Source organism: Pteropus medius, unplaced genomic scaffold (assembly GCF_902729225.1).
Source record: "Pteropus medius unplaced genomic scaffold, Ma_sr-lr_union100, whole genome shotgun sequence".
Classification (NCBI taxonomy): Eukaryota; Metazoa; Chordata; class Mammalia; order Chiroptera; family Pteropodidae; genus Pteropus; species Pteropus medius.
In genome coordinates, this window is record NW_024350924.1 from 9,662,668 (window position 1) to 9,687,297 (window position 24,630).

Below are 24,630 nucleotides of genomic sequence, written 5' to 3' on the forward strand. Positions count from 1 at the left end.
AAACTATAAATCTGACGTCATCTCTTCCCACTGACATTAGTGTGGTCTAAGCTCCTCAGCACGATAGACAAGACTTTATGACAGTCGCCTCGCCTGGCTCTTCCTCCAGTCTCAAATGCCTACACTTACCCTCGGGTTATGTTGAGCCAAGCTAATTACGATCCCCCAAACATGCCTTATTCTTTTAACTCGTGACCTTGTACAAGCCACTGACTCCGTCTAGAACACCCCATTTGCCTCTTCTTATCACATTCCCTCCCAAATTAGGTGTCCTTTCTCAGTGTGTCCCCCAAAACCCTGGACAGTACTTATCGCATTATATTTCAGAGGCCTGTTTGGCTGCCGATACATTTCATCTTCGTTTCCCACCATCTCCAGTAAAGAACAGAAGTAGCAGCCGTATTATGACTGTTTTTTCTCTCATTTTGCTACCATCGTAATCTTAAACCGTTTTCCTATTCCTTTGTCATTCCATACCCCGCTTTCTCCTTTTTTAATTAACCCACTGAGGTTAGGTAGAAATACATCTGGAAGGACATGTGTGCATAAATAAACTAGGTAACAAAACTTCACACTGAAGGAAACATTCTAGAAGTATTTATTTCATTGCTGGCCACTTGGTTACAGCATGCAACTCTCGACAACGAGCTGCCACGCTCCCTGTGCCAGGAGCACCGGACGCTAGGGCGCCACTGCTCAGGTTTTCCCCCTTTCGAAGGCTCGCGTTACCACCATCATTACTCAGGGACAAGCCTTTGGGACTGAAAAGCACTTATTCTCTATAAAAAGTAATTTCATATTCCATGCACAAAATGCCAACTGGCACATTTAGGTCCAAAATGGAAAGACAAAAATTTTATTCTAGTTCTGTAAATTATCAGGAATAAAAGTGTTTCTCCTTGCCTTGTTAGAAGGAAATAGAATTTTTTTTTCCTCTATCAGGAATCAGGACAGTAAATTTGATGACCCCACAGCATTATAAAATTGCTCACTGGTTGGAGTTTTTTCAAGATGTTAAGAAGTAAGAAGTTGGCTCATTTTCCTGTACAATTTAAAGAAATATTTTCAGTATATGTAGGAGTTATAGGTCATAGCGCAGACCCTTGTGACATATCTAAAAGGCCTATCCTCGCATTTTAAAAATTCTGTCTCAGAAGGTACAAGGAAATCCCCATTATCCCTGAGCAAAAAGGGGACAATCGCAGGTCCTTTTATTTGTGAACAGAAGCCACTGTAAATGAGTTCTCTATCTCTAGAACATTCTCAGAGAACTTCTACAAACTGAAGCAGGTGTGGGGTGCTCTGAGAGACGTTCCGGGTAAACGTATTTAGTAGTTTTTGTCACTCTGCAAAAACTTAAATGTAATGAACTACACAGCTGAACGTTCTCCATTTTGAAATCTGAGACTGTCCTGAGAGGACACTTAAGGGACATGAAACTATTGGGCACAAGAGTTTTTAAATTGTTAGCAAATTGAGGCAGGAGGAAAAGAGAGTGGGGGAAACGAGCGGGGACAGTGAGGAAGGGGAGGGACAAAGCCGCAGTCACGGTCTCTTCTCACTGAGTCAGGGGCCTCTGGCTACCTGTGTACTATCCTCCCTCTTTAATTAACACACATCAGATGCTGAAAATAAAGACTGTCCCAAACTAACTTAAGTCTTTTAAGGAATAAATGACAGAAAACATTTTAGCTTCTTAATCAAGGAGTGCTATAATATAATTTCAAGGCATCTTAATAGAATTAATTTAACCCTAAAGCAATTGTGCAATAAGCAAAATACAAAAGGGGAACAAAGGTTAACTTCCTATCGGGGCCAAGAGACAAGATCTTTGCAGCACACACAGCAATGAACCTTCACATGCTGGAGTCTTGTTGAAAAGGCCATCGAAAACTCAGATTACGGAAAATCACAAATGTCGCTGACAAAAGGAATGTTGATTAGATCGTCAAAAACTTCCCAAAGGGCTTCCTTCTCTGAAGGAATTTCAGACTGCTGCTAGCACAGGTTGGTTAACCCCAATCTCACTGATGGCTCTGTTAGAGGATGAAGATGCCCCAGTAAGTGCAGCTTTAAAAAAATGTAAAACACTAGGAGAAGAAAAAACAAAATGCAACGACCTACTGTTCCCTAACGTACATACGGCTTAGCACCCAGAGAAAGCGTCTGCCCCCAAAAGAGACTTTCTACACGGGGTTAAGCTGCATTAAAGGAGGTGTGACCTTTCATTTTCAGGATGTGTCTTTTCTCGCAAGGTCTTTAGAGGCGGAAGTTCCAGTTGGATTCTAATACATATCTCTGTGAGCTCGGTTTCCCGAAAACGTACACCTGTCAGGTTCTACGTTCTCCCTTGCCAGTGACTGGATTCGCGACTTCACAGCCACCAGAATCGCACATACACTATCAACATGATGAAAAACACGGCCACTGCTGCGAGTTTGGCATAAGTGGAACGCATGTTCAAGTACTTCGCATCCTGGCGGTATTTCTTGGACAGACTGGACAAATTGTTAGCCTTTGAATCCAATGCTGTCAGAGGAGAAAAAAGGAAAACGTTCATTAGTCCCTGGGAATTTACCAAATGTATTAAGCCATAAAAGTAACCAAAATGAGTGGCACTATGCGAAACAACTATGAAGCTTAAATTATATCGCTTTTAAGGGTAAAAGGTTGTTATGTACTGATTAACTCACGAGCCCGAAGCTCTGCAAAATCTACAGTGCATTAAAAATGATCAGACCAAACTAGGTTCAAATCTTTGAGGCTGTACAGCGAGGTGGTTGAGAGCACAGGTTCTGGCCTCGGGCTCTCTGGTTCAAATCTCAGCTGCACCAGCCACGAGACGTTGGTCAACTCGGTCCCTCTAAAGACCCAGTTTCCTCATCTATGAGATGGAGATAACAACAGTAACTATGTCAGGGAGCAAGCACACACGAGAACGCCTGGAGCGTGAGCACAGCACTGGCACACGGTGAACATCTGATGTAAGCCGACATTAATCATCTTCACAATTTTTCAAGGGTCTAAATTATATTCTCTCAGATTCTGAAACATAATAATCCATGTAAAATAAGACTAAGGTAATCAGAAAATTCAGTGAACCAGACACTGGGTGATAAGCTGTATCTCAATGGTGACTGCTGCCAATTTTCTAAAATTCTCCACATAGGACAGACTATTAGGAAGCTAAAGCTATCAGAAATTATATTTCAACAGACATGAAAAAGCTGTAACTAAAATATAATAACAGATACTAGAAAACCACCAATATCTACCAAATAAGCTTTTTAGAATCTTAGTTTTTTCCCGCAAGGACGTTTGTAATGTTGTAATCTTCTTATAATTGTTAACTGAGCCCTTACAGGAACAGCCAGATGGACACAAGATAGACTGGACTAAAATATATGGTCCATTTTAATAATGAAAACAAGCTCTCGGTTTGACATAAATGAATTCTAATCACACTGTTTAGTCCTTTAAATTTTTGAAAAACTATTTTGTTTTCCTTAGGGAATGCTCTGGAATATCTGGAGTTGCCTAACAGAGACTGGTTTTGATTAAGAAATGTGGCATTACTTAATAACTTAGGCATGACGCCACTTCTCAGTGGGCGACTTGGCTTGTGAGTAAGAAAAACACCTCGTCACGTAAAGAAACAGTGAGGGGGTGAGGAAGAACCATGGCGACGCTTGCGGGACACCTGGAGCCAGTTCCCTGGAGCGTACAGTCCGCCGGACAGAGGTTTGTAACTGCTGTTGACCGTGCAGCCCCGCTGCCCAGAACAAGGTCTGACATACAGTCAGTGCTCGATAAATAAATATTTGCTAAATGAATCTAAATCCACTGAGAAAAACTGGTCAGAGGAACAAGTATTAGGTCACATGAAATAAGTAATAGTTAAGAGAATTCCTTTACATAGGAACACTTAGAAACACGTGATACCGTAAAGACAAAGCCACTGCTTGGAGAAGTCATTCGGCATATATTTATGTTATAGGCAACATGTAAAGTGCTAGAGGATACAACGATGGTCAAAATGTATACATGACCCCTATATTTGTGGAATTTACAGTCTGGTAAGGTGACATCTTTGAATGAAAAGACAAAACCGTGGCTTAAAAAAACAGGTATATGTTGGCAGGAAAATAAGGGCATAATTTGATGTTGCTGAAAGAACCTTAGGGATTATTCTTGGGTCTTAAATGCAAAGTAGACTAGCTATAAAACTTTAAAAATCTGAAGGAGAAGAAGCGATGAAACATGGATTCTTATTACGAAGAAGCTTAAAGAGGAAGAAAACGTTTTTCGAGGCAGGCTAATCTTTTCACTGTCCTTCACATACGCTCTGATCAGATATATCTTCTCTTAAAATACCACTCTTCACTCCTTCCTGATGTATCAAATTTCAAGAACTCTTTCCTGTTCACTTCACATTTATCTACTTCCTTCTGCATGTTGATAGCTCTCGCTCTCTATAGATCTATTTAAAACTATCATACACTGAAGACAGACAAGGTCTCGTAGGCCAACAAATTCTGCCAGGCACTGGCAGCGTGACTTTTAGCAAGCTACTTCACTTTTCTGAGTCTCTGCCTCTTTATCTATAAAGCTGGTTTGATACTGCCCACTTCACATGAGATTATTTTAAAGAATAAGTAAGATATATATGTAAAGTTTCCCTACCATATTGCTTGCTTAGCACAAAGAAAGGGTCCAATTGATGTTTGTTCCCTTATACCATCTATCAATTACTCTGTGACTATGTTTCTTATCTTCCCAATCAGATGAAGTTACTAAAGGGTAGAAAAGTACTTCTTGTTCACTCAGTATATCAGCTTTGCAGCAACCAGCAAAGCACTAGGTGAGAATCCTTCACATTTTTGATAAACTGACCAATGTATAAATTTTGAATTAAAAAAAAAAATCCTGTACTGGTTTACTTTATCCCAGGTAGAAACTGTAAGTCTGTTGTGATGAAAATTTATACAGACTCTCTCACCCAAAATTTGATATTTAGAGAGTATGAAGCTATATGCTGGATGACGGCTATCGACAAAAAGGTTAAAATTCGCAGTATATAATAAAGAAAAAATCCATTTATTCATGAATATGTAGTGAGGTTCAATTCAAGAAATAGTCATTAAGGCATCTACCTGTAATCAGTACTGTGAGAAAAATAAAAAGTATACGAAATAGATATGAAACACATAAGCACTACCCTTAAAGAGTACATGTCCACATGAAACACTCAGTAACATTTCAGTATTAGGTCAGTATCTATTTTTTTCACATAAATTAGGTAAATAAGTACACACATGCATACACGTGCGCACGCACAACTCACACCATTATGTACCACACACACACGCACACACACACACATACCATTATGTGCTAAAAAACATTGGCACTAAGTGCTTTGAGAGTTTGAAGGCTAAAAGAGATCCGTGCGATGTGGGCCATAAGAATCAGGAAAGGCTTCTTGGAAGAGGCAGTTCTCATCTAGATTTTAAAGAACAGGTCCAAGATGGTGAGGAAGCCGACCTGGGAGCCAGAATGTTTGTGAACTAGGGAGAATGAGGGCGTTTGTCATCTCTTTATCTGCCATTAAAAAGAACACAATGCCTTGCACTCGACAATAACGACCGAACGAATGAAAAGCACGTTGAGACCAGACTAGATCTTTTCCTGCAGTCACAGGTTTTCAGAGCTTTCCAGCAGAGGAATGCCTTGATGAAAATGGCATTTTATAACATTTGATCTGGCAGCAGTCAGGTCTCCCTAGGTGGCTGCTCAGGAAACACTGCAATCGACGATTTCTGTAAATATTTCCTTAATTTTGTCCATCTTTTGGAAACAGTACTTGCTTCTGATATGGGATGAGACCCTTACACTGTGCCAACTCAACGAAAACTAATCATGCTATGAAAAACCGAGTCATGTTAGCAGCTTTGTAATGTCATCTCGTCTGAGATGAAGTCTGAGAGTGTTTGACAGAGCCTGACAGCATCAAGGCACCCCGTACCCCAGCAAGCACCCCTTGCCTTTGGCACGGGAACCACCCTTCGTAAGGCTCACACTGCTTTTAGGCACCTGAGAGCGCTTCCCCTCGCTGGAGCACTTCTTCGATGTTGGCCACCATGATCCTCTGCACGTCCTGCAGCTCAGTGTTGATGGAGCCTAGGTTCCTCCGGGCACGACTGTCAATGTAGAGCTTCTTGGTTTTCTGAATGTAGGTATCTAGAAGGAGGAAGAAAAGTCACCATCAAATCCATCAAAGAACTGAGGCAGGGAACAGAAGTTCGGAGTTTAGTCCTGGATTGCAATCCTCCATGGTTAACCACCTCTTGAATGAGAATCTAAATGTGGTTTCTTTGTGTAAAGATATAACAAGATGACCATTCAAGAGAAACGTCCTTTGCACACCTTCGAATTAGAAGTAACTGCTATTGGGACCCTTAGAGAAATTAAGACCCACTGCAGTAAGCCTGTTCTGAAAGCAGAAATTCTCGAACTGCATCCCATGGACCTTTAGGGTTTCACTATTTATCTCCTGAAAAGGACCAATCTAGCTGGCACCAATCTAGCACTTTTACAGCCTAATATGGCAAAAGTGTTATTCTATCATTAAAAAGTTGAAAGAAATTATCCTAAAGTATTTTTTTTAACATATACTCCCAATTTCACTCTGTTCATAAACTTCAGGTAAAACAAACATGTGACAGGGAGTCTCCCAAAATACCACTATAAAACTGCAGTCTTAGTCATGGTTAATCCATGTCCCTATTTCTTAGAACTGTGAGAAGAATGACTTACTGTTAAAGATTATATTCTCAACATTTGGAATAATCTTAAGTTACGTGTGCTGGATGCCTTCCATTTGCCACTTTAGATCTCCTCTCCACCCTGCTGCACCAGCTCTGGCCTTGGGAAGCTGACCTGCATGGACCACATCAATGCGCTTCCTGCCCCTCAGCTTCCCATTAGGTTCAGCCAATGGGGAGCCCCAAGTGTAGGGAAAAAGAGCAAACAGTGACATTGGGCTATTTATTCCCCTAACTTCTCCTTGAGAAATTACCTTGGGCTGGCAGGACCCTTCTGCCAAAAGGCACCGCTAAGGCTGGCTTCCTCTATTAAACTCCTCCTTCCCGTTCCAGCTGCTCCCTTCTCGCATCCCCTCAGGCCGAGGATGGTGAGACTTGGTACCTTGTGGTTCACCTCCGACCCATTCATACCTTTGTATTAAACCCTTTAGGCTCATTTGTGTGTACCAACTATGCCGTGTGACCTTGACAACAGTAGTCTTATTTTTTTCTTACTAGACCTCTACTGTCTACAAAAGTAAGATTTAAAAAAAAAAATACATTAAAAAAACTAGCACTTCGAGAGTTCGTAGTTATGAAATACTGGAGTGTTTTGCTAAATTTTGTTTATCTCTAAAAAGCAAGATGACCTACTTATCTTGCAAACTTTAAACACTTTAGAGATTCAGAGACAGTAAAAGCCAATTTCTTCGAATAAAAATGTCAGCGATGTAGTCTGATCATACCTGTGCTCATTTCCTCTGCTACCTGTACTGAGGACTTTTCCTCGGATCTACTGCCAACAGGTCTGCCCGGTGACGAGTCTTCCTACAATTCTTTACAAATATGGACACCCATGCTCACTACTTCTGCATGTAGTAAATGCTATCCCCCAATACCATATATCTTCCAGCACTTAAAAAATATATATTAGATAATCTTATTCTTCTAAAAGAGACAAAACACCATTCTGATTCCCAAATAATGAGTCTTACTGTGAGTGTGTGGTATGTGAGTACGGTTTATGGTGGGGGTGGGAAGGAAGGAGGGGAAGGACTCTGCTATTCTATGCCAATCAAGCAGATCCTTAGACACAGTTCTTGACCCTAATGAAGAATCAAACTGAATAATAGAAAAGGGCAAATGGCAACAAGTTCTCTGGGGAAAAGATCAAAAGACCAGAGAAGGAAGCCTCGTTCATTCAAAAGGACAAAAAGAGGTGGAATGCAAGAGGCAGAATCCAAAACTTCAGTACGTGAATGTCAGTAAAATTGTGTCAGGTTTATATCAGTGTAACAAATAGCTTCTCCATAATTATTCGCTTCCTGGATAGAGAGAGTCAGGGGCAAAAACTTACCAAACTCAATAAAGGAGTAGGGTCTAGACACTGTGGGCACCTTCTTCCCATGCTGTTCATCAAACTCTGAGTGTAAATCTTCTAAGTAGGCGAAAGCCAACTTCTTAGGGAAGGCGGCTTCACACAAAACCAAATAACACACCCCTTGTTCAATAATGTAGCTGGAGAGACAAAAAAAAAAGCAAGAAACAGTTGTAGAATAACAATATCTGACAATCTGAAGCAGACTCTCGGAGCCATACCCACTGCAGCCTATGCCCTTTGAGGCTAACGAAAGCAGTAAGTCAGTTTCAAACCACAAATCCTTGGAACCAGAAAGCAAGTAACTTCCCATTATTAGGAGTATATTCCAAAAGGAGTATTCAGACATGTTTATGACAATTGTTTATTCATTACATAATTCTTCAACTAAAATATCTTAATACCTAAGACTTTTTCTTGAAAACTTGGAGCTGTGACTCCATCCACCCTTTGATTATGCACAGTAAACTAGTATACGCTTAAACTCTTTCCAGCTATAAGAAAAACAGTGAAACGGAATTTTTGTGGGTACTTAATAGTTGGAAGTTAAAACCACAATAGTTACTAGGCACAGAAAATAATGACCTCGGGACTAATAATATTCCCTAATTTCTAGGATAGGAAATCTCTGTATCAACTGGACACTATCCAGTAACAGAACTGACTTCCCCTTGTGAGAGTGAGCTAACTCCCTGTTATTCTAGAAGCTGTTACACGACCGCATGTCTGAAATATTCTTGGAAAGAGGTTATTCTTGGAAATGTCTTTTTAGCCACGGTACTATTTCTGCAAAAATTACATTCGGAAAACCAATATCAATAGCAAATAAAATCGGTAGCTCTTTGGTTTAAGCGGGAGTTTAAGGGCCCAAAGCACTGCACATACTCCTACTCCTGCCCTTTCTGTGTGGCTCCCAGGGCACCCACCCTAGGACCCCACAGAGTCGTGTTTATAATCTACTGTATGATCTCTCAGGCTCTTTAAAATGATGATGACGAGGACCTTGATAATAATAATGCTGTTGTCCCAGCTCTTGCTTGGGTACCTGAGTTAACTGGTCTCCTTGCCTTCAGTCTAGACTATCTTCTAAACCACCAGTGTTATTCCTAAAAAGTAAATGCAACCATATTACTCTGCTTAAAAACTCTTAACACTTATAAAACAAACTTGCATTCCTCGGTATAGCTTTTGCAGCCCTCCAACACAAGTATGGGCCACATTCCATCATGTATCCTAATACACCAAATGACATGCTGTTCTCCAACAAGCTAGGCTGGCCCACGTGTATTTTCTAAGCCTAATACTCTTTGATGTACCCAGAGAAACCTTGTTAATTCTTCACATGCTCAATTCTACTATAATTTTTTTCTGTGAAATCTCTCTTTATTCTCCCTCCCACTATTCCCTTTCCTCAAACTTACTCCCTACATAGGGAATTTATTGCTTTCCTCTCTCTGTTCCCAAAGCATTTCATTTATATCTCAATGACACCACTTCTTGCCCTGAGGTTTTATTACAGTATAGTTGTTTTGCATATGTGTCACTATGGTAATAAGCTCATTAAAAGCTATGGATATTAAAGGCAGGACTTAATGTGTGGTCTGGCAAGAAATAAGTCTTTAAGAACTCTTAGACGGAAATAAAGGATGAGACAAGATTATAAAGGCCTTAAAGGAACCAAGCAAAAGAAAATCTCTCTTCAATTCCATGAGAACTTTCCTAGGTCTTTGTCCCTAACCTATGGTAGAGATAAAGATACTATACAATTAAGTGCCTATAATTTTTTTGATGTTAAAAATTAGGTTTATAAAAAATGTTTTCTGTAATACGCAAATTAGCATCTTATAAAACTTAATATCCTCTACTTTAACCAATAGGCCAAGGTTTTTTGTTTTCGTTTGTATACTTGTTTGCTTGTTTTTGATGTGCGGAGGTTTTTTTTCCTTTTAAGTGAAACACAACAGGTTGCTGCTCCCAGGTCTATATTATCTCAGTATCTGAGTTCCTAAAATAGCGAGGTTATTCGGCTAATCCCTTTTTATTTTCCTCTGATCTTCTTGTCCTCTCTTCTCTTTTTTAATCCTTCCTGTTTTATCACCTTCAAACTTGACATGTATTAAATATTTAACACCAATTATACGTGGATGATTTGAAATCTAATAAAGTCCCTTTGATCCCTTTCTCAGATGTATGCATTATCTATAACCACTGACTGAGATGCTCTTAAAAGATCTTCTATAATTTTTTTTTCTAAATAATGACACTTCTTATTCTCTACGTGCCAGGATGTTAAGAGAAACACATGGATTCCCTCATTATCCTCATAAAAATATGATTATTTTCCCTATTTTATAGAGGAAGCTGAAGCTTGGAGAAGTATATGTGAGCTGTTCAAGGTCATGTTGTTAGTAAATGTTTGAGCAAGGCTACTAACCTACCTGTGTCTGGCTCCAAGAAGTTCCTAAAGCAAAAAGCTATCTTTTATTGCATGATGGATGCAGCATTCATTAGGGACAGGATAACAGGTTAAATTATTGTATGCAAGTTGAATAAACAAACCAAGATTTCAGTTTTGCAGAATTAGAACCAGGGAAGTTGCTTCTGTAAAGAGACCGCAGCTTTAAAGTTATCTTTACTTTTAAAAAAATGTCACCACTCTCATCAGGTGTTACATTTACTGCATTTCATACTTAAATGATCACAAAGAAATCAGGATCATACTCACTGAAAAGCCATGGGGCCAGCTTCCAGGGTACACCTGGTAGGGGACTGTTCATTCAACTTCCGGAAGAGCTGCTTAGCCTGACTCTGGTACTGTTGGAGGTCCCGGCCAGACTGAAAGAAGATAGCTTCATTCAAGAATTTTCCACACACAAAAATACCATAAAGTAGTGCGAAGCATCAGATCATGAGGACACCATGTAAATAAGGTCCTTCACTTACAGGTTAATAGCATTCATTTTAACAAACAATCAAACAAAAAAGGCCTACTTTTAGAGCAAAAAGGAAGAACAAACTCCTTGTTGAAGAAAATGGCACAAGTTACTTGCTTGGAAGCAAAGCTGTGTTTAAGGCCAGTGCCCCCTCCACGAATGGACCAGTGCCTCCCCCGAACCCACCGCAGGTGCAGTCACCGGCACGGACCTGCACAACGTGCTCGACACTCGGGAAAACCCTGGGGACAAGGAACTGGTGAATCTCATTTTCATGCTGGCCTATCAAGCAAAATCTTCCACGAAGTGTTACAGTATTGAGCACTGCAGTAAAACAAAATATGTGTACCCATGACTGAAAGTTATTAAGAACACTGTAACTGCAAGTACGTAAAAATGAACAATAGTAAGAACGAAGACTGGAAAGTCAAATAACCTTTACTGATAAATCTTTTTGGTTCCCAAGTCTGGATAGCAAAAGTTCAGGTAGCAAGGGATACATGCAAACAAAATTGAAAATAATGATATTCAGATGCTAGAATGATAGGTAATATTTCCCTGAACAATTTTTTACTGGTTTTACAATTCTGTTTTTTAAAAAGAGAGGAAAAGTCTATGGGGAGAAATAGCAGCGTCGTCAAGAATAGAAAATCATACTTCACTAACATACTAGATCAAAAAGGGAAAAGAAGTACATGAAGAACGGGAAGCAAATATACATTAATTATTCATCTCTATACTTTTGCCATGGGATGGGAAGGAATTATTTTATTTTTGGATTACTTATTTTTGGTTGGAATGATAGAACAGTCTCCCCTTGTACATCTTTAAATAGAAAAGCGTTTATATGAGGCTTGCCAGTAACTGGTTATGGGGTCTAACTCTGAGAAAGTACAAAGTGAAATGTTTAATTCTAGATAGTGAACCACTGAGCTCAGACTAAAAATAAAGAACAATCATAAAATTGTGTAAGTGGCAGATAAGCAAAGTACAAGTATAGGATTCTAAGCTATATTTAAAATGGGGAACTGGAAATGCAAATCGAAACTACAATGGGACACTACCTCATGCCTGTTAGAATGGCTATTACCAAAATGACAAGAAATAAGTGTTGGCAAAGATGTGTACTGTTGATGGGAATGTAAATTGGTATAAATACTATGGAAAACAATATGGAAGTTCCTCAAAAAATTGAACTACCATATGATCCAGCAATTCCACTACTGGGTATTCATCCAAAGAACATGAAAACAGTAATTTGAAAAGATATATGCGCCCCTATATTCATTGCAGCATTATTTATAATAGCCATGATATGGAAACAACTTAAGTGTCCATCAGTGGATGAATGGATAAAGAAGAAGTGGAACATTTACACAATGGAATACCAGTCAGCTATTAAAAAAAATGGAATCCTCCCATTTGTAACATCTTGGATGGACATAAAGGGTGTCACACTAAGTGAAATGAGTCAGAGAAAGCAAATACCGTATGACCTCACTTACATGTGAAATCTAACAAAACAAAACAAATGAAACCAAACAAAACACCAAGCTTAGAGATACAGAACAGGACTGGTGTTGCGGGGTGAAATGGGTGAAGGAGGCCAAAGGTACAAACTTCCAGTTATAAAATAAAGAAGTCATGGGGATGATGTGCAGCATGGCGACTATAGTTGATAATACTGTACTGCATATTTGAAAGTTGCTAAGATAGTCAATTTTAAATGACCTCCTTACAAGAAAAAAAAGAAAAAAGTGTAACTATGTGTGGTGATGGGCGGTAACTACACTGTGGTGACCATTTCATAGAATGTACAAATATCAAACCGTTATGTTGGATACCTGCAACTAATATAATGTTATATGTCAATTATACCACAATAAGAAGTAAATAAAATAAAATGGTAAAGTGGAAATTTAAATATGAACAAGGAAATAAATGAGCAAGCATGAGGTGAACCAAGGGAGTTAGGCAGAGACCACTAGAAGCATCGATTTGGAGACTTATCTTTTTTAATACTGTCCTTATGGCAATGATCTGTTATAATGCTATTCACTTGAGTAACAGCTCTACATCAACATATATATGTATATATGTATGTGTATATACATCTACATACACACAGTTTTAGGTACTAGCAATATTTTAAAATAATTAACATTATGGTATATATTACCATTATCACATTAACCAGTATTACTTATATACATATATATTTTTCCCATGACTGGTCAGCTAGTAAAGGAGAGTAAACACTATCACATGCTTTGAGCTAGTGCACAATATCCTACGTTTCTAAATTTGAATGGTACTTGCCAATCTGTTTGCTTCACTATGCCATTATGTGGCATTTGGAAGAGTTCTGACCCCACAACAATAGATTTTTTTTAAATGCAAATAAAGTTGGAAATGGTACTAAAGTACCAAGAAATAATATCAAATTAAGAGAAGAGAATATGGTTCATTTTGAGATAGAACAGAAAGGTAGATGAAAATATTACAAACATCTGAAAAGGAGAAACAGCAGGAAGGAAGAAATCCAGGTTTGAAGAGATAAGTTTATCTTCCATCTCTCTACCTGCCTTAGCTCTACATTCCTAGTTAAGCAGAGAGTGCATAAGACACTCTGCCTATGTTATTTCTTGATTTTACTCTCTATTGTATTATTGGAACAATCACTCATCTCCAATAATAAGGCAGCTTGTACTGTGACTAGTACCTAAAATATGGTATCTATTATCAGTGTTAATAATTGAAAAAGTTGAATTATTTGACCTGGACAATTTAAGTACTTAACTATAAAATTATTTGGTCAAGATATCCATTTCTTAAAAAGTTACTTCTGGACTCCTAAGAAGTAAACACCTTGTTAAAAAGTCTTAAAATAAGGCAGTAAAGTGTAGCAGTTACGTACTGAGGCTCTGATCTGGAGTCAGACAGATACTAATTAAAAACCAGTGGTTCTCATCAGCACTGATTTTGCACATGCCAGGTGACATCTGGCAATGTCTGGAAATACTTTTGGTTGTCACACCTGAAGGGAGGGTGGTGGCAGTGCTACTGGCATCTAAGGTGCAGAGACCAGGGATACTGCTAGACATCCTACAATGCACAGGATTTCCCACAGCAAAGGATCATCCATCCGAAAATGCCAATAGTGTTGAAGTTAAGAAACTCTGATAAAAAAATAATTCTGTTATGCTACTTATTAGATGTGTGGCTTTACCCAAGAGACCTATATTCTAATCCTCAGAGCTTCCTTATCTACAAATGAGGATAATGATAGTACCTATTGGTACAAAAGTAAATAAAATCATGCAATTAATAGGCTTAGCACAGTGCTTGGTGTAGTAGACCCTCCATAAATGTTCTGTATACTATTATAATAGTAACAATAAGTCTAGACTTGATATTTTTGCAGATATTAAAAGTTTAAGACTTTTTCATTCAAAGCCAACATTTCTAAAGGAAATCACCATGGAATTACAATCACAAAAATATTTTTGTGTCAAATTCCTTTCCTTGTCAATTAAACAAAGCAACTCACCTTGGCAGACTGATACCTATTTTGTAATTAAATTAAGAAACGAACAATAATATGTCAATTAGTTTTTAAATAAAGTATCAAGGCAGAGAGTTAAGGGCCTACTAATATTAAGTAGACATCAAATCCACTGTATTCTTTGCCAATTTTGGAATTCAATGCAATAGTTGAGAAACTGACCCGATTTCTCCCTACTTGGGAAAATTATTTCTCATTCAAATGACACATCCTTCAAGGAAAATTTCCTCATACCATCTCCCCTCTTCAAATGTCCCTGCATTCATATTAACACTGTCACTCCTGTAGAGTGGTCCTAGAAAACTCTTAAAAGAGAAAAATATTTCACCAATGAAAATCTGGGGCATGCTTTTTTTTTTTCACATTTTATATCAATGTTTAAACTTTGTTTTATTGAACAGAAAACATTTCACTTGGTATGACCTGCAACTTTATAATCTGTATCACTGCTCTAAAAGTAAATATATTTCCACATCAAACCTAAAAAGGCATACAGACAAAGAGAAGCTTTCCTTATTACTAGATACTACTGTCAGTTTAGATGTCATTTCTTCTGGGAAGACGTACCTGATCTCCCAAATCAATTTTGGTACCTTTTCCATGTACAACCACAGAACCTTCTTCCTCTTCCATAGAAGTTATACTACATTATAATCGTTTGTTAGTTATCTGGTTTTTCCACCAAACTTTACAGAAATGAAAGTTGGGAATATGACTCCTAATCCTATGCATTAGCACCATGCCTGGCACATTTTATGTGTTTAATAAGTTGTTTTTCTTTTTAAATGAATATATGAATGAAAAGTCCAAGAACAGACATGTGAAAAAGTTTTTTCTACAACTCATCTTTTTTTTAGGTCTTGAGGGTTTTCCCCTAAAACTACTTAGGTTGTATGAGAAAGCAAAATAAAATTGATTACTTTAAATAAGTTATAAAAATTTCATTGTCAGCCTCTCTTCTTCAGGGACCTCCCCACCCTGCTCCAAAAACTTGTCTCACACCAGAAATTTTCCTTGAGATTCTAAGGCACGATGTGGTTCGTGATATCTGTCAAGACATCTGGAGTTGTTTTTTTAGTAAATTCAATACATTTTTTGAGCACCTACTAGCATAAAGCTGCTACTGTAAAAGCTATGGGAAACGCAAAGATGACTAAGATCTGTCGTTTGCCTGCTAAGAAACTCTATTAAAAGACAATGGTACGATACAGGTGGAAAGCGTAACGGGATTCTAATTCCAACAGTAGGAATTTATGGACGGAGGTGGGAATTGGGCATAAGCTTGAAAGAAGGTACTGTACCGAAGTTCAAAAGGTGCCTATACGTGGCAAATATCACCTCATCCACTTTCAAAAGACAGCGAGCTAGGTCAAGGATCAGGTGCTAAAGCTGAAGAACTCAGGAGCTAATTTAACCCATTACCTGTCAGTCAACCTTATTAGCAGCAGAAAATTAGAAATCCTGAATTTTAACGAAGTTCCTAAACAGTTACAGAACGCTGGACGATCACAATCAGCTGAACCTACCCCGTTTCCAGAGAGTTGAGTTTCGTTTTGTTTTGTTTTAGGAGAAACAGGTAACACCCAAAATCTACCTCTGCCTTCAGGACAGATTGCTTCTAACAGGTAGAAGAGAAAAGGGCACTTCGAGAGGGGCGGGAGTGCCTGGGAAGTCGCAAGGGTCTCCCGGAGTCCCAAGGAACCCGGTGCTGCGAGCACAGCATTCCAGCAGGGACTTGGCGTCGTGGGGATCTCACCTGTTCGTCCTCCTGCATCGAGGCGGCCAGCGGGAGCCCGTCCGCCACTCGGGCGATCATCGTGAGCAACACCATCTTCACAGGTTAAAGGGACCAAACTCTGGCCCGAACGGCCGTCGGCGTCCTCCGGACTTCCTCCGCCGCTACAACAGTTAACTCCTACCTCGGTTCCCCACCGTCTAGCTGCTTGCGTCTTCGCTTCCCGCTGAGGTGGCCGGAAATGAGCCCCAGAGCGTTCCACTACCGGTCCCCAGAATTGGCTTCCCAACGAGAATCACAACTACCGAAACATTGGTTCCGACTTCAGAATCTCCCAAGTTCCCGCTCACTTTTCTAGATTTCGTGGCACACAAACTGAAACAGAATTTTCTAGTTCCTGATACTCTAAGTTTGGGGAGAAGACGGAGAAAGATGATGGGAGTTAATGGGTACTTAGACGAAGGGTATGTAAAAAAACTAAAATATCAGGCTACATATTTTAATATTGTTTTCTATTTTCTATATTACATATTATATACATATTTTCTACGTTCATATTATTTCTAAGCAGAGTTTTCTGTTTGTTCGTTTGTTTGTTTGTTCATGCCGTACCCCGGTATCCTTAAACAGTTTCTGATAAAAAATAAATATTTATTGTAGGTGTGAATAAATGACCAAGTAAAAGGCCTCAGAAATCACCTAAGTGAGTCACCCTTTCAAAAGCTGGGATCTCTGTTACATCTATCATGAGAGGGTAGAAGGGTAGCCTTGCTAGAACTTCCAGTAACTGGGCATTTCACTCCCTACTGGGGCAACTTCTAGACAGTTCCACTTGACGAAGCGTTACTCTCTCTCTTTTCATTGGTGTCCCCATCTCTAAAATAGGCATATTATCTGCCTCCGGGGATTTTTGTGAATATTAAATGAGAAAATGTAGGTGCACAGTTTTTGTAAATTAAAAAATGAAATTATACAAATGTATTTATTATTACTTATATTAATAATAACTACTGTTTATTGTTTCAATTGGTATTTGCATTAACAGAAGCACTGCTAAGTGCTTTATGGATACTAATTATTTAACCTTTAATAGTAGAGACCTACTATTAAACAACCTACTGGATTGTTTGGTTAAACAACCTACTGGATTGTTTGGATAAAAAGCCTTAGAGAGTAATTTTTCCAAGGTGACACAGCTAGTAGTAATGAAACAGGATTTGAGCTGAGGTTAAACTCCAAAGCCCCTGCAACTCTGTCTTAATATTTAATCGTAAGTTAAAGAAATTATGCCTTTGTTACCTTTTTTATAGCTCTACAGCTATTAGAAAACTGGTATTATTTCCGGAGAAGATTTTGGGAGGGATACCCAATAACAGTGGTCCCAACCTTTTTGGCACCAGGGACAGGTACTCTTATGAGAATTTAATGCTAGATGAGCTGAGGTGGAACTGAGGTGGTATCCCTAGCTCTGGGGAGCGGCTACAAATACAGATGCAGCTTGACTAGCTGGCCTACTGATCATCTCCTGCTGTGCCTACCAGTTCCTAATAGACCACTGACCGGTACCGCTCTGCAGCCTGGGGGTTGGAGACCCTTGCCCAATAAGACCTAATGCTTGACTCCACGCTAAAGCTGAGATAAGATACAGATAATACAAAGAAATTGGTAGTGCCATTAACAGATAGTGAGAAAGTGAAACAGAAGGCAATCCTTGCTTTTGGAGGCTAAATTGGTAAAATCATAATATCTTAAATTTAGAACAGCCCATACATATAATGTGATCTAACTTCCCATCTTCCCACTCGACAAGATATGCCTTCTACCATAGTTATTTTAAAAACTGAATGCTTTCTTACAGATTAGTAAAACGCTGCTGCCCTGAGCCACCTGTCTTCAGTCCCCCAAATTATTCTGGTTGTGGCGCCTCAATTCATCCAGATCAGGTTCTGATTGGTCAGTTTCCTTGCCAGTCAGCTCCAAAAGCTCCTCCTCCTAGTGGCCATTGGCTACTCTCTGGAATTCAGACCGGCCCCGCCTCCACGTTGGCGTGCGCCCTTCGGCCACGCCTCCAGTCCGCTGCCGGCTAAGGTCTGACTGGGCTGGGAAGCGACGCCCCGCTTGGAAGTGGGGACACTGCCCGTGCTGGAGGTTATTTTGAATTCTCATCCCTGACTAAACCTTCTTACAGTGCGAGCTCCGTGAAGGGATGAATTTGTCTTGCTCATTCTTGAAGTCGCTCGCAGACCTTACCCGGTCCAGACATTCACGAGAAAGTAGAGATTTGGGGGAGGAAAGAGGAGAAAAGAACAAAGTGCGCATTGTAAGTAATGTGAAAGCCCCTGTTTACAATAATTACTACTTTAAGTAGCCTGCTTCAAATATCGAGCCTTAGCAAAGCCTTCTTTCAAGAAGCTACCTCATGAAACTACGTCTTTCATCGTGACCGTCCGGTTTCCCTGCTTTGACAGGAAAGGCAGGCAGCGAGCAGGCCCAGCTTGGGGTTTGGGGTAGAGAGCGGGGGTGACAGGGATAGTTGCAGTAGTTTCTATAGCATCTAAATATTAATTTTTAACAGATTCCTTCCTCCTCCCCCTCCTCCTCGCCTTCCCCCAACCTCTAAACCCCTTCAGAGCAGAAAAATGTGGTCACTTATTCCCCAGAGTCTAGTATCCGGTACCTGAAACCTAGCACATGCTCAGTTAATGTTTGTCGAGTAAATGACGGAATGAATAGCATGCTCACGGATTGAGACAGTACTTCATTGGTTGTATACAGTGCAATTCCCAGTGGTACTGTACGAAGTGAAGACATATCTATCACCATTCCCTTCGTCCAATTAGTTATTCAACAAATATTTATTGTTTGAGGACAATGGGCTAAGATTGGCAGGCACTGGATTATACAAAGACACACGTTTGCTGGTAGAGGTTACATTCTACCTGGCTCTGTCTCTCTTCTGTTATTCCTCAACCCACCTTCACCCCCATTGCCTTTCCACCCCGCAATCTGGAATCATAAAACCCTTGGGTAGCGATTTTTTTTTTTACTCCCTGAGTATTTACCTAGATTGTCCCTCAGATCTGCAGTCCTGCTTCCTTTCTGTGGAGTCCAAGAGGATTGAGTTGTTCCTAGCAACTATTACAATTTCCTGACCTTAGGTGCTGTTGTCTCAACAATTTCCACTGATGGTTGGCTTCCTCCTCTCATAGTCCTTCAGCTCCTGTTTCTTTATCGGACCCCCTCTTTTCTACCCATAATTGACTGGTATTTTAGAAATTAGTGAACCACTCTCTCTCTCTGAGTGATTTACTTTACCATCTTAAGGGTCAGATCTTTCAGTTATTATTAGTCTTTGTTACCCTCCTTGTTAAAAACATATTTTAACATATATTTTTACATATTATATGTATGTACATCAGCACGACATAGTCAGCTTTACCTGCCAGAAAACTGAATCCAGTATGAGATTAAATGTGACAAAGTGGAGCACAACGTAAGTTGCTGCTAATACTTTCTTATGGTGAATTCTCTGTCTTCCAGAGACATAGTTTTTGTTGATCAGTTTCTTGTGGTCATCCTTCCCCCGCTACCTGGCCAACCCTCTCACTCCAGGGCCTTTTTCTCTCTATTTTGTTAGGGATATGATCCTCAGGTTCTGGAAATCTGACAGTCAGACCCAAAGTTCTATGTGCCATTTCTCTAAGGAGGCCTACCTCAGAGACTTTAGGCAGATGATAACCAACATCCCTGAAACAATTCTTTTTTCTTTAATCTGCTATTTATTTATGCTATTTATTTATGTGATATTCTTGGGAATATTACAATGGCACCTTGAGTCAGAGTTTTAGGAGAGAAAGACAATTCTCTCTTCTTTAAGTTGAGATCAAATTGAGAAATAGGCATAGGAACCAAACAGAAAAATAATTACACTACATTTATTACTGTTCAAACTAAGTGGGGAACATGGGTTTAGATCTGTGATGACCTAAAGGTCTTACTAAGATTTTACTCCAGAATTGGGCAGACTTACCCATCTAGCTGGGAAACAGCAGGCCTTTCCCAAAGAGGCAGGCAGGCTCCTTAGCACATGGCAGAGAGCACACTAGGATGTACCTGCACTGAGGCCAGCATTTTCTCAAAAATACTCACCTATTACTGGGTACAGCCCTATGCAGAGGAGGACTTAGGCCTTAACAGGGGGTAAAAGTGATTGTAGCACCTTTGTTTTCTGCGGGTTCAGCCGTGATGAACTTCCAGCTCCTCTCTCTGCCAGCCTTTAGCTGGGAAGACGTACCACAGTACACTTTGTGTGCAGGATTCGACTTTTGTAAATTTTGTGTGATATAATGCCTTTCTTATTAGCCTCTTCATTCTGTATGTCGGACCTCGGTTTATGAGAAAACACTTGCTCCAAAACTAAAATTATTCGTTTTTTATATTACTTTGGGGATATAGGATGTGTATTTTTGTTGGTATCTATCATTTTTGTTGCCCCAAACGGCAAAACCTCAGCTTAACTTACTATAATTGAGTTTAGGTTTTTAGCAAGTTTTATGTTGCTGCTTGATTTTTTTTCAATATGCTCCATGAAAAAAAGTTGTGAAATTCTACTGAAAAAAACTGAAAATACCAATGAAGCAGAAGCACTAATTGAATCTCTAAAATGCTTTAAGACTCTGGGAAACAGATATTATGTATGATGGATATCTGAGTAATGTCATAAGCTCCTTTAAAATTTGTATAACTTTTAAACCAGTTTTTTTGAAGAGTGAAGGAAAAAGGACAAGAGGTAGTTTATGTCTAGATTAGACTGGATATAAATACTGTTTACCACAAATTGCACTGAAGGCATTTTGTATGTGTGTGTGTGTGTTTAAGTTGGTCTTTGTAACTGTTGATATTTGCTTCAAATGGAATTTTCTGGACGTTTTATTCTGGTGGGGCGAGATGCTGGTGGGGACATAGACTTTTCTTTAAAACACATAGGTCAAATTACAAACAAGAGAGAGTTTTGGGTTAGTAGTAAAAAGGATCCTAAAGGACTACTGTGAACAACTATATGTCAATGAATTAGATAAACTAGATGAAATGGACATATTCCAAGAAAGACACAGCTACTTAAACTGATTTAAGAAGAAATAGAAAACCTGAATAGATCTATAGCAAGTAAAAGGATTGAATTAGTAGTAGTAAAAATAGTAAAACTTCCCACAAGGAAGCGTCTAGGTCTAGACAGCTTAATTTATGAATTTTAGCAAATGTTTAAAGAACTAATCCTTTGTAAACTCTTCCAAGAAACAAAAATAGAACACATCCCAACTTATTCTATAAGGCCAGTGTTACTCTATACCAAAACCAAAGACTAAACAAGAAATAAAAATGCCATACTTTATGTAAAAATAAGTAGCAAAATAGTAGTAGAGTTTTTCCAGCAGCATTTAAAAAGGATTATACATAATTACCAAGTGGGATTTATCCTAGGAATATAAGGTCAGTTCAACATATGAAAATCAATAAATGAATCACACCATATTAATAGAATAAAGGACAAAACCCACATGATCATCTCAATAAATACAGGAAAGGCATTTGAGAAAAATCTAACACCTTTTCTTGTTAAAAACAAACAAGAAACTAGAAAAGAGAATTTTTTCAACCTGATAAATGGTATCTATGAAAAACCCACAGCCAACATCATACTTAAAAATTAAAGATTGAAAGCTTTTCCTCTAAGTTTGGGAACAAGACAAAGATGTCCACTTCTACTCAACGTTATACTCGAAGTTCTAACTAGGGCATTCAGGCAAGCAAGAAAAAAATCAAGGCATCAAAATTGGAAAGAAAGAAGTAACACGAAGTCTATTTGCAGATTACTTGAATATAGAAAATTCTAAGGAATCCACAAAAATTTAGAATAAGTAATTTCATCAAAGTTGTAGGATACAAGATCAATATGCAAAAATTAGTGGTATTTTTATAAACTAGGAATTAATCCAAAAATAAAATTAAGAATATGATTCCATTTACGACAGCATCAAAATTAATAAAATATTTAGTTAATTCTAACAAAAGAAGTGTAAGATTTATATACTGAAAACTACAAAACACTGTTGAAAGAAATTAAAGAAAACCTAAACAAATGGAAAGACATTCCATGCTCTTGGATCAGAAGATTTAAAAGGGTTAAGATGATAATAATCCCCAAACTGATCTACATATTCGTTATAATCGTTATCAAAATCCCAGTTGACTTTTTTGGAGGGGCAGAAATTGCAAGCATATCCTAGAATTCATATAGAAATGCAAATGACCCAAAATATTGAAAATGATCTTTAAAAAGAATAACAAAGTTGATGGCCTCACCCTTCCCAGTTTCAAAATTTAGATTAAGTAATAATAATTAAGACATTGTGATCCTGAAATAAGGACAGAAATATAGATCAATGGAATAGAGAGTTCAGAATAAACCCATACATTTCTAGTCAACTGATTTTTAACAAGGGTGCAGCATTATTTATAACAGCCAAAAATGCGAACAATCCAAATATCTATCAACTGACAAATGGATAAGCAAAATGTGGTATTTTCATATACTGTGATATAGTTTCAGCAATAAAAATGAATAGTATACTGGAACAAGCTACAAAGTAAATGAACCTTGAAAACATTATGCTAAGTGAAAAAAGCCAGACACAAAAGAGTATATATTGTATAATTCCATTTATATGAAATGTCCAGAATAAGCAAATCTGTAAAGACAGAAAGTAGATTATCGGTTGCCAGGGCCTGAGAGGAGGGAGAGCATATGTTAGGGATGGAAATGGTGAGTGACTGATAATAGCTGTGGGTTTTCTTTTTGGAGTGATAAAAATGTTCTGAAATCAGATAGCAATGATTGCTGCACAATTCTGGGAATATGCTAAAATACTACTGCTGAAAGAAATAATAAAAAAACAAAACTAAGTACATAGAGAAAGATTCTATTACCATGGATAGGAAGACTCCAGGTTGTCAAGATGCCATTTCTTCCCAACTTGATCTATAGATTCAGTGCACCCCAATCAAAATACCAGCATGTTATTTCGTGGATATCAACAAACTGATTTTAAGCTGATATGCACAGGCAAAAGACCCAGAAGAGCCAACACGGTATTGAAGGAGAAGAACAAAGTCAGAGGACTGCCACCACCTGAGTAATAAACACAGTGTGACTTCGGTGAAAGGACAGACAGATCAATGGAATAGCATAGAGAATCCCCCAAATAGGCCCACAAAATATAGTCAACTGATTTTTGACAAAAGCGCAAAGGCAAATCAATGGAGAAAGGATAGTCTTTTCAACAAGTGGTGCTGGAACGGCTGAACCTCAAATGCAAAAAAAAAAAAAAAAAAAAAAGAGTCTAGATACAGACCTTACACTACGCATGAAAATTAGCTAAAAATAGATCTAAATGCAAACACAATACTATAAAACTCCTAGAAGATAACATAAGAGAAAATCTAAGTGACGATTTAGCGAGAAAATTTAGTGATGATTTTTTTAGATACAACGCAAATATGAGCCTTGAAAGAAAGAATTGAAAAAATGAACAGCATTTAATTTTAATTAAAACTTTTTGCTCTGCAAAAGACATTGTCAAAAGAATGAGAAGACAAACTGCTCTTTTTTTCTTTTTTCTGTCCTTCATTTTGGAATTTCCTACTGACATATCTTCCACTTCGCTAATCCTGATTTCTGCTGCATTTGGACTGCTGTTAGACACACACCATGGGTTCTTATTTCTAGTTCCTGTAATTTTTATAGTTAGAATGTCCATATGATTTTTTTATAGGTTCCAGTTCTATATTGAAGTAAGTCATCCATCTTTTCATCTTTGCCCATCTTTTCCTGTATTTTAAAAAATCTATTAGTCACAGTTATTTAAAATCCTATCAATTCTAATATCCGAATCTGTTTCTATTAACTCTTCTTCTCTTAGTATTTAGTCATTTAAATTTGATTTTTAGCATGCTTCATAATTTCACATTGGACCCTAGACATTGTAGATAAAAAAAAAAAAATTGTACAGGCTCTTTAAAATATTACCTACCTCTAAAGAGTTTTTTGTTCCGGCAGGTGGAAAGAATACTGACGGATCACTTTGATCCTGTAAAGACTCGAGTTTAAGCTTTGTTCGACCTATTCTATTTCAGTACTGCCCTTACTCTAAAGGCGT

General features: G+C 38.4%; 2 protein-coding genes across 2 annotated transcripts in view; one reads left to right on the forward strand and one right to left on the reverse strand.

The window, feature by feature from the left end:
- Window positions 1–575: 575 nt before the first annotated feature.
- On the reverse strand, window positions 576–16,662 carry SEC22B (SEC22 homolog B, vesicle trafficking protein). The gene is made up of 5 exons (XM_039841360.1): window positions 16,436–16,662; window positions 10,907–11,016; window positions 8,161–8,321; window positions 6,094–6,240; window positions 576–2,529 (listed from the first exon to the last, which is right to left on the reverse strand). The coding sequence occupies exons 1-5, from the start codon at window positions 16,508–16,510 to the stop codon at window positions 2,375–2,377; spliced, it is 648 nt and encodes a 215-aa protein (XP_039697294.1). The 5' UTR covers window positions 16,511–16,662; the 3' UTR covers window positions 576–2,374.
- Window positions 16,663–16,831: 169 nt separating this feature from the next.
- PDE4DIP (phosphodiesterase 4D interacting protein) overlaps window positions 16,832–24,630 on the forward strand; it is a 179,228-nt gene continuing 171,429 nt past the window's right edge. The window contains exon 1 of the mRNA XM_039841359.1: window positions 16,832–16,878. Coding sequence (XP_039697293.1) covers window positions 16,847–16,878 — 32 coding nt within the window. The 5' untranslated portion in view covers window positions 16,832–16,846. The remainder of the gene's footprint in view (window positions 16,879–24,630) is intronic.

What these genes read in the sequence shown, in the direction of transcription:
- SEC22B (XM_039841360.1), bottom strand. Translation starts at nt 16,510, where the DNA reads ATGGTGTTGCTCACGATGATCGCCCGAGTGGCGGACGGGCTCCCGCTG. An exon ending in GCTGGCCCCATGGCTTTTCA is followed by an intron (nt 8,322 to 10,906) that starts GTGAGTATGATC and finishes TTGTCTCTCCAG; the next exon opens with CTACATTATTGAACAAGGGG. An exon ending in GCGAGGGGAAGCGCTCTCAG is followed by an intron (nt 2,530 to 6,093) that starts GTGCCTAAAAGC and finishes CTCCTCTGACAG; the next exon opens with CATTGGATTCAAAGGCTAAC.